A 20,167-nucleotide genomic window follows, 5' to 3' on the forward strand; every position below is an offset into this window, starting at 1 on the left:
TTAGAAAGACCTTCAGAAGAGTCAGGGGAAAACACCTCTGCAGGAGAAACTCGCATGAAAGTTCCTGGAAAACCAGTGTATAAATGGCCTGTATAGGGGCCCAAGACACATTACCAGAAAGCAGCTTGGATAGAGTGACACTTTGATGCTGATGCAATAACAACTAAAAGAAGTCTGTACATGTTTGAGGGATGACAACGGAGTTTCTGATAAGTATCCAGCAACAGTTATCATTTTGAGTTTTGTGCATGTTAGAATGGAAACAGCTCTGTGAAGCGACAAGTAGCAATTGATATTCTCTCTTTGTCAGAATATGAATTGGGAACAAGTAGTCTTGCACTAATCTCCTATTGTGATTGATTTCATGTAGTCACAATAAATAATAGTGGATATATTTTCTGTGTATCAGAACATAAAGAGCAACAAGTGCTGTCTCACACTTCTCTCTCATTGTGGTTGAAGTATTTGCTTGTGTATTGCCAGAACAAGTTTGAAATAGAGTGCTCATCTCTGATAATGAAAGGTAGAACTCAGAAATCATGAGTAATTGGAAAGGACTAACATACAGAGTGGTAGGGTGTACTCATTTATTTGCAAAGATATAAATGCTGCTGTAGGATACCTCTTTGAATAAGGTTCTTAAATTGAATCCTTAAGTGTTTACACCCATTTTCACTTCCTGTGAAACCAACTACCTGTTCTCTCCATTCCAAAATTACCTGTCCTAGGCATCCTAGGAGACATTCTACCTCTCATTCCATTAGAGGTACCTTAGTAGACCTCAGTCCACAGTGTCGTCAATGTCCTGATTGCACCATGCGGGCGACATCCTTAGCCAAGCTGGTGATACGACCTGTGCCAGGATGCAACAGTGCTATATTAATCATAAGCTCCAACAGTTGTGCCGACAATAGCTTTATAATATTTTACAAGAACTGTATGGAAAATAATGCTAAAGTGGTTATAACTTTTTGATTGACTAATCTAGAGTGCTCATATTACACATGTTGGTTTGATTATTCATGCATGCAAACCATTATCACAATTTAAAACAATGCATTTTTGCCACAGTTGGAGTCAATCTTGTAATTTGCCCTGGAAAAAAGTCAAGTTCACTGCTATAACAAGTTATTCGCACCCACATGTACCAGTTCTCATCTACATCTGCATCTAGATGTTCTGAATCACTTCATTCTCTTTGAAGCCTGCTCTTCAGTTGATCATACAAATAGAAATCAAAGACTGTTGGATTAGGGCTCTAAGTTAGTTGGGTATCAATGGACTGTAACAATTTACTGATCATATGATTTGTTGCCAAAGAGGTGTTTTGTCACTCATTTTCACAATGAGCACAATTTGCTTTGAGATTATTTTTTTGCACCTTTCTCTTTTTGGCTTGTTGAAGCTACAGGAGTGCTTTAGTGTATTGCATGATATTGAGATGTCTGCATTCCAGAAAATGTAGAATAATGGTGTTCTTGTAATCCCCCTTCCCCCCAAAATAGTTGATCACTTCTTGTACTGCTTGTTGGCTCTCAGAAGATGAAGAAGATACACCAAATGCAATAATAAGGCAGAGGACTCACATTTGGGGGGATAGCATTTCGGATCCTTGTCTGGTCATCCTGATTCAAGTTTTGCATTATTTCCTTAAATTGCTTAAGGCAAATGGTGGGATGGTTCTTTTGGAAAGGACACAGCCCATTGCCATCCCCATATTCCCCAATCCAAGGTTGTGCCATGTCCCTAATGCTCCAATCACTGGCAGGACATTAAACACTAATCTTCTTTCCTTCTTGAAGTAGAGATTTAGATTCATTATACTGTGTGCAGCTTCAGAATTAAATCACTTCCAATGTCATATGGAGTGAGAGTGCTGGTTGGTTAATGACAGTTCTGTTAGACTGAGATGTTCAGCTAATGTCCAGCCTATATCCACTGGTTCTTTACTGCCTTTGAATGCTTCATGCAGACTTTGCACAATTTTCTTTGTGAGTTTATGTCTACAGTTTAATATGCAACCAACTCGCAGATTGAAACACATGAGTCCATGTGAATTATGAATAATAACATCCAGTCACTGACAATTCATGTCAGTGGTGAGACTCGATGGTCTTCCACTGTGCTGGTTGTCTTGAATACTGGTTTCTTCTTGATCCCTCTGTGCACGTTGCTCTTGTCGGTGATGTCATTTTTTGTGCACATTTTGTAGCCTTTTATGGGTCTCAACAGCCTGCTTCCATCTACCAAGAACTTGATAACATTGTGTGGCTTTGACTGACAATCCTTTCTTTATTTGCCAGGAGAAAAAAGCTGAAATACTTATATTGAATATGGCAAACCAATTTCATATCCGACTACATCAGTTGATAAAAAAAGTTATGACCCCTTTAGCGTTAGTTTTGGTGCAACACCTATACCTATTCGAAGACTGACAATTCTTTATCTAAAAACCTATTGCTCAATAAATATTATGGACAGACAGAAAGGAGGAGAGAAACAAGAAAAGAAGAGTTAGTGAAAAGAACATTAAAATGAATGAAAGATACAAAGTTCCAGTGGTCTACAATATAAGAGATCCACAACTCAGTGGGGACGTGAATAATATGTAAAATCTGAGTCTTTCATATTAGTAACAAATACAACACAGTTACACGTCATATGCAGTACAGCAAGAACTGTATTAAGGGTTTAATGGCTGAATTTCACTTCATTAGTAATAATTATACTTCCACATTGTGAAACCTATAGTTTTTTAGAACAAAACTCAATATTTGATAGTAAGTGAAACTACAATTAATATCCATTCTTCTCTGATTATTTCTACATATTAAGTATGCAATGTTTCCTTTAGCTGTAATAATGCTTATCCATTTCTCATGGTATTAAAAAAAATCATTATGCCTCACAAGTAATAAGGCACAAGAATTTTAGTTGTGTTAGACATGACGATTAGTTTATTTCATAATGAATTATTTTAATTTCAACTATTAAAATTAGTCTGTTATTTTATTTTACAGTGAATCATCTCTTATATCAACAAATATAGTTATAATGTTAGGTCATGTTGCTGTTGCACTTAAGGATACCCCAAAGACAACAGAAACAATCCTGCAGTTCTTCCAGCAACGATTCTGTCGTGTTCCATCAACTCTCGACAACCTCATTGTAGACCAACTTGGATGCATGATTATCTCTAAATGCGAGGTATGTTATGTGCAGAATATACACAAAGCTGGTTTTATTAATGATGTGGTAATCAATAGTGTTGTTCATTTCTTAGATAAACATCTTTCATGCGTTTTCAGTTTGCTTCATGACTGATCATTTATTTACATCATTTCTTAATATTTTCTCTTTACCATTTGTAGTCTCAAGTATCTGAAGAAATCATGAAAATGTTTACAACAATAACTGTGGAAGCAAGCAATGCTGCATACAGTTCCTCAACTGATGACAGGAAATGTCAGTATAGGTAAGTTGTCATATGTTGATGGATTTCAAAGACTGGAAGTGGTGTGTATTCTACTTACAATAATTGAAAGGTTGCAGAGTTAATAGTTACTGAATACAGTTTGTGAAGATTGTATAGCATCATTCAGTTGGTTAGTATCATGGTTCCCAGCCTGTGCACCCCAGTACCGCATGGTGCCATATATGTGTTACATGGAACAGTAAATGAGTGTAGCAAGTTTGACTCTGAGATTTAAGAAGTTGTGTTGTGAAAGAGGTCATCCATTCCATTAATTATACTCCTTATTAATCTGTTCATTGAATTACTCAGTCATGACTGGTCTGGAAGTGACTGCCTTGAGTTCAGAGAAACATTCCATGACATGAACTTGAAGCTGATTTTTCCTAAGGATTAATATTTGTTTGTTAGCATCTGTTACCAAATGACACTCTCCTTGCATTAAGAGAATAAATGACATTGAGTAATCAGCGATGTCGACCAGAAAATATTTTGTTACTGCTCAACTTACCCTGAACTCAGTTTTATCCCTAATGACCACCTTCAGTCCACCTAGCGTACTTATCGGTATTGTGGCTGGTGCTGTGGTGATGTACCAGTGACTGTCTCTGCAGCTCATAAAAATGTAATGGCATATTAAGCACTTTGCATGGTTGTTAAACTATTAAAAAGTAAAGCAATTCCCATTCTGCAGTTAACAATGTGGCTTCCCACTTTTTTTTTACAAGTATGTGGATGCAATAGTAAACCAAATGCAGAGTGTAATTTTGTTTCATTACAAGTAATACTGTAAGTAAACTGCTTGGTGTCTCACAAGTTGACTGCTTTGTTCAAGTGGCGTCTGCCTGTAGCCTTCATTTTCCTGTTCCTCCTCACCCCTCAGCTGCACTCATCACCATGCTCAGTGCACTAGGCAGGAGTACAGCTGAAGCACTGTTTTTTTCAGGCCTGTGTTAAGGTCTCTAAAACCAGAAAAGTTTGGCAACCACCCATTTAGTGCAGTAATAATATAAGGGGCATTCAAAAAGAGACGAGCTGGAAGCGTAATTACAGAAACCAGTACCTGTATGTTAGAGATATTGACCCTGGCTGTTGAGACACTTGTCCCTCTGTGACGCAAGGCAGTGAACTGCTGTATCGTTAAATTCCCAGGGCTGCGATGTTAACCAGTTCCACATGTACAACTGGACGTTGTCCGAGGTGAATCGTTTGTCCCTCAGAGACTTTTTGAGGGGACCGAAAATGGCGTAATCACAGGGAGAGAGGTCCAGACTGTATAGAGGGTCACTGAGAACCTCCCATTTGAATTTCTGCAGGTGTGCCGTGACTGTGTTGGCCATATGAGGCTTTGTATTGTCATGGAGCAGAATGGCCCCATGAGTGAGATTGCCCGGTCATTTTGATTTGATCGTTAGGCGAAGGGTGGTCAAGGTTTGCAAGTAAAGCTGGGCATTCACTGTTGTTCTGTGCTGCAGGGAGTGAATCAGAAGGGGGCCATCTTGGTCAAAGAAGAAAAGGCTCTGAGGGGCAAATGGTTCACCTCGGATGACGACATCCAGCTGTACGTGCGGAACTCGATAACATCACAGCCCTGAGAATTTTATGAGACAGCCATTCAACTCCTTGCGTAACAGCCGGACAAGTGTCTCAACAACCAGGGTCAGTATTTCTAACATACAGGTACTGGTTTCTGTAATTATGCCTCCGGCTCGTTTCTCTTTGAATGCCTCTTACATTTTCAAATGAGAATGTTGTATTTGAGTTCATGGTCAGGTAAAAGCAAGCTTATGAACCCCTCCCACTTTCTACACCTGCCTCCAATTTTGCTCTCACCCCACAACCCCCACTCCACTCGGACACAGACACACAAAATATAGAAAAGCTCATAGACAATGGTATTACTCAGGAATTAATGGTGCCTCACCAGTAATTTCCCACGTCTAATTTTATTTCTATTTTTCTATAATAAGAGCAAATTCTCTGTGAAATATATATGTGACATGAGAAAATTTGCCTGATTTATCGGAACTTGAAAGTATCACATGTGAGACACACACGCACACACACACACACACACACACACACACACACACAGAGACAAACAAACTCTTTAAGAGACACTGTAGCCCCTTCCTCTCCCGCCCCCTTCTCTCTCTCTCTCTCTCTCTCTCTCTCTCTCTCTATATATATATATATATATATATATATATATATATAATACAAAGATGATGTGACTTACCAAACGAAAGTGCTGGCACGTCGATAGACACACAAACATACACACAAAATTCAAGCTTTCGCAACAAACTGTTGCCTCATCAGGAAAGAGGGAAGGAGAGGGAAAGACGAAAGGATGTGGGTTTTAAGGGAGAGGGTAAGGAGTCATTCCAATCCCGGGAGCGGAAAGACTTACCTTAGGGAGAAAAAAGGACGGGTATACACTCGCACACACACACATATCCATCCACACATATACAGACACAAGCAGACATATTTAAAGACCGTAGCAGCGTTAGTGTTGAAAGCGGAAAAAAAAATTTTTTTGGTTATGGTTTGGAAGAGGGGGACAAGCAGACATATTTAAAGACCAAATATATGTCTGCTTGTGTCTGTATATGTGTGGATGGATATGTGTGTGTGTGCGAGTGTATACCCATCCTTTTTTCCCCCTAAGGTAAGTCTTTCCGCTCCCGGGATTGGAATGACTCCTTACCCTCTCCCTTAAAACCCACTTCCTTTCGTCTTCCCCTCTCCTTCCCTCTTTCCTGATGAGGCAACAGTTTGTTGCGAAAGCTTGAATTTTGTGTGTATGTTTGTGTTTGTTTGTGTGTCTATCGACCTGCCAGCGCTTTCGTTCGGTAAGTCACCTCATCTTTGTTTTTATATATAATTTTTCCCACGTGGAATGTTTCCTTCTATTATATATAATGTGAAATGTAGGTTCATCATGAATAGTCATTTCCACCAGATACATTTTTGATAACTTTGTGATTCTGGTTAGCAGTATCACCATAAGAAAAGCTGTCATGGCGATTCAAATTTCTTACGCAGCAGCTTTCATTACCCAGACTGTGCTGTAACTTTAACTGGGCAGCAGACAAAATTCATAAATTATGCCCACTTCTCATTACCAGTGCAACTACTATGAACTTTATTAGCAGACTCTTTTATCTCCACCCGGTAGGTAAAAAATGATAATTGTGGTAGTCTCTTTTTTCATTCAATTGTGGTGCTTCTGTATTCCCTATAGTGCCACTGTGATCTGATGTGGTGTTTTTTTTTTTTTTTTGAACTGTGAATGACGGTATCAGTTTAAAGGTGCTCAATGGCACTGTCAACAGCATCGTATGAACTGTGTCACAAGTCACTTTGGGAGCTACTTCTTTCAAGCTGACACCAGTTTCTGTATTTAGACATGTTTCAGCAGCTGTTGTGAATGCCTTAGCCAATATAGCAGCAAACATGCAGGGGGAATCAGCAATGAATGACCTTTTGGGGAGACTTCTGGAGCTGTTTGTACAGCTTGGACTTGAGGGGAAGAGAGCCTCAGAGAAAGCTCCTGCCGCACAGAAGGTACTGTTAGCCAAAGTACTATAATTGTCCTTATGTTAAGAAAAAATATTTTTATTAGAATTCCAGTAAAATTTTCAAATAATACTTTTCTCTGGTACCAGTTCTGGATGTGTCATTTTCAATATTTTTAACACAAATCTGAAATAACATGAAGTGTAAGGAAGTGTTGCTAAGGAGAAAGACAGTGTCCCATAGACTCGTTGAACACATTATTGATAATTAGGAAATATGATTAATTATATCAAAAGGAAAATTCCCTCAAGAAAAATGTAAAATTATGAGACAGAATTGCTGATCAGTACTTACTTTCAGAAGGCAAAATTACAGTACATCAGATGGACAGATATGAAAGTACATACACTATCCTCCTATTCAGAACAAAGAAATCTCTGTTTCCCGTCGTCCTGGGGTCTGAGTGACCTGCCCTTCCTTTTTGATCTGCCCCAGCCTTAACACTCTCCCCTGCCTGAGGGAGGAACTATTAGTTCAGAAAACTAGGATAATATGATGTACTTTCACATGCTGTATAAGTAATGTAATTTTCACCTCCTGAAAGTAAGTGCTGGCAAATAATTCTACCTCATAAGTTCATAGAAATATGCTTTAATATTGATACAGAAAGTGATGATGGCTTAAGACATCTTAAGTCTGTGACATAGTGGCTGGAGAAGTTTAGTCGCCACATGGCGTAGCCATGCAGTCTTAGGCACCTTGTCACGGTTCGCGCGGTTTCCCCCCCCCCCCCCCCCCTCCCTCCCTCAAAGGTTCGAGTCCTCCCTCGGGCATGGGTGTGTGTGTTGTCCTTAGCGTAATTTGGTTTAAGTTAGATTAAGCAGTGTGTAAGCCTAGGGACTGATGACCTCAGCAGTTTGGTCCCATAGGAACTAAAGAAACAGGCATGTGCACTATATTCTTCAAGTTAAGACAACAGTTTTCATGCTGATTTGCTATATCATTTCAAGAATTACAAGAACATATCAGTGCTCTATCTGTGTATCAGTGCTTAAACAATTACAGCTCCAGAACTGAAGATGGATACTCCATTTATAGTGTACTGCCTCACTCCTCTAACCCAAAGTTCCATCTAGTAACCATTGATTTTAAAACTGCAAGTGGTATTGGAGATTTCAGAAACTAATGCAATAGGTATGCAAAACAGTGCTTGTATTTTTAGTCATCTCTAATCACCCACACCTAAATGTTAAGTAACATTAGTTATGTGCTAATACCATGTTTTGCTGTGAAACCTGTTCATTTATTTTTAAAAATTTATCCAGGATATTCTGTATATGCAATGGAACCGAAACTTTCCATGTAAACCATAGGGTGAAAAAGATGAAACAACATTCAGATAGATCAAAAAATTATAGTTTACAGTAAAACATACAATGAGTTGCAACACCCAAAAGAACAGGGAAGAAAGTGTACAAAACTTACCTTCCTTGTCTTGTAGGATAAAAAAAGAGGAAGAAGGTAAAAGGACAAGAGAACTTAACACGTTGTTTGAATACTAAAAAGACTCACAAATTTTTGTTTGCTTATTTCTTGATATCATTTTGTCAATTAAGTTCATTTCAGTGGCTAATACTGTTGATCATTACACAGAATCTCTTCAATGTTTGTGTTACAGGCTTCAAGTAGTGCTGGCAATCTTGGTGTACTTATTCCAGTTATTGCAATGCTAATGCGCCGCTTGCCTCCAATACGTCATCCAAAACCTAGACTACACAAACTGTTCAGAGATTTTTGGTTGTATTGCGTAGTAATGGGATTTACAGCATCTGATTCAAGTGAGATTTTTATTTCTGTTTTATTTGTTGAAACTTCTTATGTTCATTTTATGTTGGATTTATCATGAGAAAGTCATTAAACATACCAAGTGAAATTCTGTGTGTGTTTATTTTGTTGTGTTGTTATAGGGTTGTGGCCATCTGATTGGTATGATGGTGTTAAAGTAATTGCTGTAAAGTCACCATATCTTGTCTCTCAGACTTCATCACGTTCTGAAATGCGAGAATTACAATATACAGCTGCTGTTCGCAATGATAGTGTATCACTTGTGAGTAACTGTAATCACCAACATAATTATGCTTATTTTTGTGCATATTATTTTATTATTGTTAATTGTTTCATTATTTTTTCTCCTGTAGCTCTCTCTCTCTCTCTCTCTCTCTCTCTGTTGAGAAATACTGGGGATGAGAGTGTATAAAAAATATTACACAGAAAACTTATTGCATCTGATCGTATACATGAATACAACACAATGTTTTGAAATTATTTAGATATTATCTGTATATGTTGCAGAATGAACTTCAGGATCTCAAGAACCAGATACTGATTCTCCTAGAACATCCACCGGACATTGCAGCTTATGTAAAAGCACTGTCATTTGCTCAAACTACATATCTATTGTCTGTATACTGGCTTGAAATAATGAGGTAAATTTTGTTTTAAGCCCAAGAATAAGACTGTATTATTACTTTCAGCCTTTTTGCACAGGCTATAAAAGGATCTATAATTGTCGCTGTTGATATTTTTAATTTTTTTCTTCACAGAGTTGAGAATTCAAATGAACCTAGTTTGCAGCCAATCCTGGAGTACCTGAGCGATTCAGCATTACAAAAAGACAAATCAGGAATGTGGTCTTGTGTATGCAGGTGCCGTATAATTTAATGTCATACTTTATAAAGGGAAGCACATGTATCACTACACATTATATAAATGTTGGTACTGTATGTACATAGAAACGAGATTGGTAAAATATTTGCAGATAATGCTACTCAGTGCAGAACATGGCAGCTCTGAATGACACACAATAGATTTTATAAAGTTACATGCCACCTATTCACAGATCAGTTCAGATGACCTGGTTGATGGGTATTTTTTTAACAGTGTCATTATTGTTCTTATGTAGCATAATGCCAAAATCCCCATCATTTGATGAAGGACAAGGAAATGAGAGATAGTCACTTCGGTAGTTATACTCTATGTAATTTGCTGCCCTTTTGGGCATAATGATTCCTACATATGTATAAAAAAAATTCATTGTGATTCGAGAGGAGAACTTTCCATTTAATTTCTTAATAATTGTTTCATAAAATTTAGTGAAAAATAAATGATGAAAAATGTATTTTAATGCATTATTATTATTATTATTATTATTATTATTATTATTATTATTCATATAATGATACACTAATCTATCCACAGCGTTGGTGACCGGGTATTTGCTAAATTTGTGGATGTGATGTCAAATAAACCAAAGGATGAAGCTCGTGAAAGAGAATTAGAGAACCACGCCCAATATCTTCTTGTAAATTTCAATCATATTCACAAACAGATAAGAAGAGTTTCTGACAAATATCTTTCTGGCCTTGTTGACAGGTAAAGTGATATTGAAACTAAATCTCAGTTTTCAGGAAGTGGTATTATATGAACGATTATGTTGCATATTTATTTTTCTGTTTCTCAATCTACATATAAGTAATTAAACTCATTTTGCTCTTGTCTCTGCACTTCAGTTTCATCATTAAATTGTTTTGCTTGTCACAACAGTAATTATAACAGTAGTAACAATAATTATACTAAGAAGAAATTGTACATGAAAAATGTAGTCCTCAGTGACAATAAGTGAATTTACTGTGACTGCCCCTCCGTCTATTGCACCCGTCATTCTGTCCACCTCATTCCCATTCTTTCAGCCATAACATAGATTAGCATTAGCTAACAGCAGTAGCAACAAACTGTAGTGAGTAAATTTAGTTTGCTACATTGGGTGAAGTTATCGAAATTTAAATTGTTTTTGTCAATGACATAACTGTTATACATCAGTTAATACAAATATAATTCTTTGGGAGACATGCTTTAAAATATTCATCATGTTTTTAAAGGATGTGGGTGGTAAAATTTAGGAATTGATTTGAAGATTGTGAAATCAGATTGACATGTTAAAAAAATGCTACTGGGATAGAAGTGTTAGTACCATTTCAGCTATTAGAAATGGTAATTGTGATTACTGTAATTTGCAAGTGCATTGATTTTTGTCACAATAAAAAAGGAAAAAGGGCAGCTGAACTGTGAGGAGAGTAAAAGATCACCACAAGGCCATGTCAGCCTATAGAAAGATCAGAATAACTTTAGGGAAAATTAAATGTGTCAGCATTAATTAAGAGAGTGAAAGAAATTACACTCTTAAGCACAGAGGAGATAGCAGATGGGTGGAAAGTGTACATTGAGGACATCTACCAGAGGGGGGAACTGTCTGTTGGCATGATAGAAGAAGAAATCTGTGGCGGTTTAGAGGACATAGAGGAACCAGTATTAGAGTCAGAGTTTGGTTGAGCTTTGAAAGATGCATGATCAAATGAGGCAGAAGGGGTAGATAAATTTCTAAAGATATTGAGAATGTGGCTACAAAATGATTATTCAAGTTAGAGTGTAGGCTGAAGACTTACCATCTGATTTTCAGGTGAGTATCATCTACACAGTGCCAAAGATATCAGTGGAAGATAAATGTGAGAACTGTCACATTGCCCTAGCAAAGGTAAAAGCTCCAGACAGGCAGCTACCAGCTCATTGCCCTATGGTGACTTTCTCCTTTCATGTGCTAATCATCTTCACTATACTTGGTCCTCTCAGTTGTTGCTAAATAGACAGTCACACTATTCTTTCATAACATCTAGTGTCAAGCTTCATTTTTAATTTAAATATTTTAAATATGAAAGTAGGAAAAGGAAATAATGCTTCAACAACTGATCTATTACAATAGTTTCTTATTAATTTAACAAGCAGACTTTACTTTCTCCATATGATGTCCATGTTATTGATATATTCTTCGCATTTACAGATTCCCACACTTACTGTGGAATTGCCGTGTGTTGTGGTCAATGCTAGATATTTTGCAAGTTTTATCTTTTTCACTTGAACTTGATCCTAATAAAGAGACTCCAACAGTTCACATACCAGGAATGCCGTATACTTTACTACTTATGGATACTTTAGAGGCAAGGGAGGTTAGTACAAAATGTCTTAATTTATCCTGGTTGCATTAGTACGTATGTGGTGATAAATAAATCTTTTGTAGGATAAATTACTGATAAATTATTAAAAGTGTACATGTAAATAATAAAATTATGTTTGGTAATGTGTTTAATTTCTGTAGGCAGTTAAGTAATTGATAAAGCTGGTAATTAGATATAAAAATACTTTTCTTTCACCGAGCAAGATGGTGCAGTGGTTAACACACTGGACTCAGGTTCAGGAGGATGATGGTTCAAACCTGCATCTGGCCATCCTGATTTAGGCTTTCCATGATTTCCCTAAATCACTTCAGGCAAATGCTAGGATGGTTCCTTTGAAAGGGCATGATCGTTTTCCTTCCTTATCCTTCGCTCATCTGATGGGATTGATGACCTCACTGTTTGGTCCATTCCCCCCAACCAACCAACCTACCTACCTACCTACCTACCTACCTACCTACCTACCTACCTTTGTTCCTCCATGATAGATAACCACACGTGTTTATCAGGAATGCTTTTATTACAAGAGTTGTGATGAAACTTACCTTGCATCTAAACAAAATGAAGTGGTACGGTAATAAGACACTGCACTTGTTTGTGAGGATGGCAATTCCAATCCCTGTTTGGCCACTGAATTGTAATATCCTTTCCCATTCTTCTTCAATTTGAATTTCTGCTCCATTTGTAATGACCTCATCGCAAATGGGATGTAAAACTCCAATCTTTGTTCCTTCATCCATCTAGAAAAATTGTCTAGCCACAAAAAATGAAGCTTTTTACAGCACTGGCACGAAAAATACATAGCTTCAAGTGTGACAACTGATCGCTATGATAAGCAGGTGTGCAATAACTCGGCGTTTTACGCAGGATGGCAGTTAAGTAATGTCCATCTGGGCATTGCCTCTGGTAGGGTGAAAAAATGTTGGCAAATAAAAAATGCAAAAGTGTCCTTACCCTAATTAATTACCATTCTTCATTTATCGACTTGGTCACCAATTGTTAAGTGATGGAGATGCCGCATGTCTTGGCATTCAGCATCCACATGGATCCAATGAGGCTATGCAAATGCCATCATCTTCATGAACAGGAACCATACTGCAAATAGCACATTATCCATATAGCCAGCATTGTCTATCGTTGAAAATGTGCCACTACTGTCAACAAGATGAGTTCCAGTAAATAATCTGGATGCTCAGGTAAACTGTGAAGCTCCTGTCAAAGTCAGAAGGGTTCTCAGCCTCATAAAATAAATCTCTGTGGCAGCAACAATCATATCCACCACAAGTGGACAAGAAACTCTCTTGGTCATAAATCAGTTGCCATGAACAGCCACAACTTGTCCCTAAGGATATGTGCAGAGATGCAGCTGAAACAGGACACTTGTTAACTCAGTATTGTTGTTGAAGAGTCGTGCAGTGCTCCAGCCATCTTTGAATGCATAGTGGGCAACATGTTTCAACATCTTAAATGAGTGGTGTGTTTTTGCTACCTGGATGATATTTTCATTTTCTTGAATGTATTTAAAGAGCCTCTAAGTTGCTTGAAGACTGTGCTGAAATGTGTCCATGACACAGATCTAGGTCTGAATTCAAGAAAGTGCCATTTTGTCACCAAAGAAACAAAAAGCTCAGGCCACACAGTTAACTGAAACAGTGAATCTGTCCTGATGTCGAAAAAGTAACTGCCATAACAGATTTTCCAACTTCTTGGCACATTATGGTCAGACAGGTTTCCTTGGAATATGCTCCTACTACCAATGTATGGCTACACTCCATACAAATACTTTCAGAAACGGCTTACTGACACTTAAATCTATACTCGATGTTAACAAATTCCTCTTCTTCAGAAACGCTTTCCTTGCCATTGCCAGTCTACATTTTATATCCTCTCTACTTCAACCATCATCAGTTATTTTGCTCCCCAAATAGCAAAACTCCTTTACTACTTTAAGTGTCTCATTCCGGAGGTAAAATATTCCCCCATTCGGATCTCCGGGCGGGGCTATTTAGGAGGACGTCATTATCAGGAGAAAGAAAACTGGCGTTCTATGGATCGGAGCGTGGAATGTCAGATCCCTTAATCGGGCAGGTAGGTTAGAAAATTTAAAAAGGGAAATGGATAGGTTAAAGTTAGATATAGTGGGAATTAGTGAAGTTTGGTGGCAGGAGGAACAAGACTTTTGGTCAGGTAAATACAGGGTTATAAATACAAAATCAAATAGGAGTAATGCAGGAGTAGGTTTAGTAATGAATAAAAAAATAGGAGTGCAGGTAAGCTACTACAAACAGCATACTGAACGCATTATTCTGGCCAAGATAGACACGAAGCCCACGCCTACTACAGTAGTACAAGTTTATGTGCCAACTAGCTCTGCAGATGATGAAGAAATTGATGAAATGTATGATGAGATAAAAGAAATTATTCAGGTAGGGAAGGGAGACGAAAATTTAATAGTCATAGGTGACTGGAATTCGAGAGTAGGAAAAGGGAGAGAAGGAAACATAGTAGGTGAATATGGATTGGGGGTAAGAAATGAAAGAGGAAGCTGTCTGGTAGAATTTTGCACAGAGCATAAATTAATCATAGCTAACACTTGGTTCAAGAATCATGAAAGAAGGTTGTATACATGGAAGAACCCTGGAGATACTAAAAGGTATCAGATAGATTATATAATGGTAAGACAGAGATTTAGGAACCAGGTTTTAAATTGTAAGACATTTCCAGGGGCAGATGTGGACTCTGACCACAATCTATTGGTTATGAACTGTAGATTAAAACTGACGAAACTGCAAAAAAGGTGGGAATTTAAGGAGATGGGACCTTGATAAACTGACTAAACCAGAGGTGTAGAGAGTTTCAGGGAGAGCATAAGGGAACAATTGACAGGAATGGGGGAAAGAAATACAGTAGAAGAAGAATGGGTAGCTATGAGGGATGAAGTAGTGAAGGCAGCAGCGATCAAGTAGGTAAAAAGATGAGGGCTGGTAGAAATCCCTGGGTAACAGAAGAAATATTGAATTTAATTGATGGAAGGAGAAAATATAAAAATGCAGTAAATGAAGCAGGCAAAAAGGAATACAAACATCTCAAAAATGAGAACGACAGGAAGAGCAAAACTGCTAAGCTAGAGGACAAATGTGAGGATGTAGAGGCTTATCTCACTAGGGGGTAAGATAGATAGTGCCTACTGGAAAATTAAAGAGACCTTTGGAGAAAAGAGAACCACTTGTATGAATACCAAGAGCTCAGATGGAAATCCAGTTCTAAGCAAAGAAAGGAAAGCAGAAAGGTGGAAGGAGTATATAGAGGGTCTATACAAGGGCGATGTACTTGAGGACAATATTATGGAAATAGAAGAGGATGTAGATAAAGATGAAGTGGGAGATATGATACTGCGTGAAGAGTTTGACAGAGCACTGAAAGACCTGATTCGAAACAAGGCCCCGGGAGTACACAACATTCCATTAGAACCACTGACGGCCTTGGGAGAGCCAGTCCTGACAAAACTCTACCATCTGGTGAGCAAGATGTATGAGACAGACGAAATACCCTCAGACTTCAAAAAGAATATAATAATTCCAATCCCAAAGAAAGTAGGTGTTGACAGATGTGAAAATTACCGAACTATCAGTTTAATAAGTCACAGCTGCAAAATACTAATGTGAATTCTTTACAGACGAATGGAAAAACTGGTAGAAGTCGACCTCGGGGAAGATCAGTTTGGATTCCGTAGAAATGTTGGAACACGTGAGGCAATACTGACCTTACGCCTTATCTTAGAAGAAAGATTAAGGAAAGGCAAACCTACGTTTCTAGCATTTGTAGACTTAGAGAAAGCTTTTGACAATGTTTACTGGAATACTCTCTTTCAAATTCTAAAGGTGGCAGGGGAAAAATACAGGGAGCGAAAGGCTATTTACATTTTGTACAGAAACCAGATGGCAGTTATAAGAGTCGAGGGGCATGAATGGGAAGCAGTGGTTGGGAAGGGAATGAGACAGGGTTGTAGCCTATCCCCGATGTTATTCAATGTGTATATTGAGCAAGCAGTAAAGGAAACAAAAGAAAAATTCAGAGTAGGTATTAAAATCCATGAAGAAGAAATAAAAACTTTGAGGTTCGCCGATGACATTGTAATTCTGTCAGAGACAGCATAGGACTTGGAAGAGCAGTTGAACTGAATGGACAGCGTCTTGAAAGGAGGCTATAAGATGAACATCTACAAAAGCAAAACTAGGATCATGGAATGTAGTCAAATTAAGTCGGGTGATGCTGAGGGAATTAGATTAGGAAATGAGACACTTGAAGTAGTAAAGGAGTTTTGCTATTTGGGGAGCAAAATAACTGATGATGGTCGAAGTAGAGAGGATATAAAATGTAGACTGGCAATGGCAAGGAAAGCGTTTCTGAAGAAGAGGAATTTGTTAACACCGAGTATAGATTTAAGTGTCAGAAAGTTGTTTCTGAAAGTATTTGTATGGAGTGTAGCCATGTATGGAAGTGAAACATGGACGATAAATAGTTTGGACAGGAAGAGAATAGAAGCTTTCGAAATGTGGTGCTACAGAAGCATGCTGAAGATTAGATGGGTAGATCACGTAACTAATGAGGAGGTGTTGAATAGAATAGGGGAGAAGAGGAGTTTGTGGCACAACTTGACAAGAAGAAGTGACTGGTTGGTAGGGCATGTTCTGAGGCATTTAGGGATCACAAATTTAGCATTGGAGTACAGTGTGGAGGGTAAAAATCATAGAGGGAGACCAAGAGATGAATACAATTAGCTGATTCAGAAGGATGTAGGTTGCAGTAAGTACTGGGAGATGAAGAAGCTCGCACAGGATAGGGTAGCATGGAGAGCTGCATCAAACCAGTCTCAGGACTGAAGACCACAACAACAACAACCAACGTATCACAAAGGTTTTCTTTCACAAGGCACGGCAACTACAAGAACTACTGCAGGGAAATGCCAGATTTTATTGGCACAAGTGCGAGAATCATCTTTCTGTATCGTTAAGGATGTGCTGACATTTTCATCAGTAACGGCACATTTTGACGAGAATGCCAGGATGGAACTACACACAGACACTAATGGTTTTGCCATAGGTGCAACTTTTATACATATCTTGCATGCACTGAAAGAATAATTGCTTGGGCCTAGTGTTCTCTAAGTCTGTGAAGAATTTCTATAATTCAGAGAATGAGTCATTGCATTTATTTGGACATTCACTAAATTGAATTGATATCCTTGGGAGGTTTCTGAAGTCAACGAATAGGAATAAATATATAGCAGTGAGTGTTACCTAACTCATCCAGTACAATTTTACCAAGTCTCCATAAATCACTTACTTTCTTTAGAAGAAATACGAGGGCTATCCACAAAGTACATTACGTTTTGGAATTAAAAATAAATAATGTATTGGAAATTTTTTTTATTATATACAGATGAAAGCCACACTTAAATACTGCTTTTCTACATAGTTGCCATTTAAATTAAGGCACTTATCGTAGCGATGGACGAGCTTGGAAATTCCTTCGTCGTAAAATTTGGCCGCCTGCGCCTTCAACCACGTGATTACCTCTTCTTGAAGCTGTGCATCGTCATCAAAATGCTGCATAGCCAACCACTTCTTCATTGCTGGGAATAAGTGGAAGTCGCTCGGTGCCAGGTCGGGACTGTACGGCGGATGAGGAAACAACTCCCACTTAAAAGATTCGAGAACTTCATGAGTGGCATTTGCCGTGTGGGCTCGGGCATTGTCGTGAATCAGCAAGATCTTTGAGCCCAATTTTCCCCTGCGCTTGTTTTTTATTGCTCTTCTGAGGTTGTGCAGAGTTTGGCAATACCTTTGAGAGTTTATTGTAGTGCCTCTTTCCAGGAAATCCACAAAAATCACACCATTTCTGTCCCAAAAGAGGTAACCACGTGGTTGAAGGCGCAGGCGGCCGAATTTTACGACGAAGGAATTTCCAAGCTCGTCCATCGCTAAGATAAGTGCCTTAATTTAAATGGCAATTATGTAGAAAAGCAGTATTTAAGTGTGGCTTTCATCTGTATATAATAAAAAAAAATTCCAATACTTTATTTATTTTTAATTCCAAAACGTAATGTACTTTGTGGATAGCCCTCATAATTTTGAAACATGGAGCACCATATTTAATGATCTCTTGTCAGGAAAGTGTTTCAGTCAAGACTGGTAGCAGAAGTAAATTCACAATGCAAAATTGTTCACTCTATGGCAACTGCCTACCATCCATGGCCAAATGACCTCACATAATGCTTTTAATAAGACATTGGGTAGTATGTCCTCAATGCTTGTTGCCTTCAGACAGACTTACTGGAGTGCGATGCTCCACAAAAGTAAGACAATACAGATTTCACATCATTTTTCCTGAAACTCAGTCCCTTTCAAAGTGATGATACTAAGTGTGATTATGTCAAACAGCTCATCACTTGAACCAAAGAAGCCCTAGAAAGCTGGCACACTTGTGGATGTGGGATTCCCAGGATTAAAATCACGAGCTTTAAAGAAGATGCCAAATACCAGTCTGTAAGCCACAAACTAGATAAAATAGTTTGAATTTCTACACCCGTGAGTAAGGTTGGACCATCATAAAAATGATTAAAGTGCAAGTTTGGCCCATTATGAACCTACATTTCTTTTCAGACATTACATTCAAAGTCAAGGATAATAATCCTACATCAAGGAGACAAAGTTTGAACATGTTGTTCAATTCCTTTACATGAAACACTGTCATAATTCGGGCACAGACCGACAGTAGGGGCTCCAAATATTAGTAATGTGGAGGTCTCCCCAACAATCATGATTTGATCAATGGAAGTAACATTGCAGTGACCATGAGAAAGTGACTTGACCAGAATGTGAAGATACAGCTATGCTACTGTACAAAGAAGCACTGACTAGTCAGGTCCAGGAAGCTAGAATCCACTTTGAAACAGTGGATTCTTGGTTTTTCAAGGAAGGGGGGCAGTGCAGCATGCTGTGCGTTGTTCACTGCCTTGTAGCAGATAGTCACTGGCTTGTATTGCACATATCATTGTATCAATTCTCTTCCCCAAATTGCTTATCAATTAACATTTGTAATTTATGAAAGGTTCAGGGACTTATTTATTTATGAAATATTGGAACATATTATAATAATGCATGTGTTATATGCAGGAACACACACTGCAGGCACAGGCATTTCAAGTCTATTTGTACCTTCATATGCACTCGATGAATGTGAAATATTAGTTCTGTTGATGACCCTGCCATCATAATATTTACTTGATTCTGGATTCACCTAAATCTGTAATGCTTATGCTTGTATCATCTGCAAACAGAGAATCTTTAGGTTTAGTTGTGACAGTTAAAGCAAGTCATTAATTTGTATCAACACAATATGCAGCCATGGTATGAAACTATATAAAAATATTTCACGAATAACCCAGTTGGATGCTAGCTCATTTCCTATTATGTGGAAGTTTATGGATCAGCTGAGATTAAAACCAATGTACTGTCTTATCCTTAATTTGATAATGTTTCAATTCAGGCTGTTCTAGCTGATGATTGCCTGAGGGCAACTAAGCACTAGCGGAAAGGATAGGCAAACAGCTCACATACAGGCAGTCGTAGAACCAAGCTGCAGCCTATGCAGTCGTATGCCTCAGCTGAATGCCCACATCCTGACTTGCACGAATGACTCATGCACACTGCAGAAATGGGTGTAAATGAGGTGCAGTCTGGCTGGTAACCTACCACTTGCACCTGTCTGGCAGATGAGCTGTGGATGCTCACAGTCACCTGTGTCCTGTAGATGTAGTTGGAACAACTCGTTCTAATTTAGTTAGCAGTGTGCTGTGGTCTACATAGTCAAAAGACTTTGCCACGGAAGGTGACCAGTGGCTCAGTGTGTTAACACCACCTTCCTCAATTCTGCAGAGGTTTTTACCAAAGGTGAAGGTTCAGAGTTTAATCTTCAAGCATCAGAACTTCAAATAGTAGCAACAATGTTGCCAGCCATATACTGAAGGGCACTGCTGTCTCCGAAACTGCTTCAGGCCATCACGAAGCATGCCACTGTTTATAAATCTCTTCATGTATAT

The 20,167-nt window shown here is 38.3% G+C and overlaps 1 protein-coding gene across 1 annotated transcript in view; it reads left to right on the forward strand.

The window, feature by feature from the left end:
* The window catches only part of LOC124711227 (phosphatidylinositol 4-kinase alpha), a 205,358-nt gene that overhangs the window by 103,846 nt on the left and 81,345 nt on the right, over positions 1-20,167 (forward strand). The window contains 9 exon segments of the mRNA XM_047241186.1: positions 3,021-3,207; positions 3,372-3,475; positions 6,886-7,045; positions 8,676-8,835; positions 8,965-9,104; positions 9,350-9,483; positions 9,601-9,702; positions 10,256-10,429; positions 11,892-12,057. Of these exon segments, the coding sequence (XP_047097142.1) occupies positions 3,021-3,207; positions 3,372-3,475; positions 6,886-7,045; positions 8,676-8,835; positions 8,965-9,104; positions 9,350-9,483; positions 9,601-9,702; positions 10,256-10,429; positions 11,892-12,057 (1,327 nt within the window).

This window comes from Schistocerca piceifrons, chromosome 8, assembly GCF_021461385.2.
Source record: "Schistocerca piceifrons isolate TAMUIC-IGC-003096 chromosome 8, iqSchPice1.1, whole genome shotgun sequence".
Lineage (NCBI taxonomy): Eukaryota > Metazoa > Arthropoda > Insecta > Orthoptera > Acrididae > Schistocerca > Schistocerca piceifrons.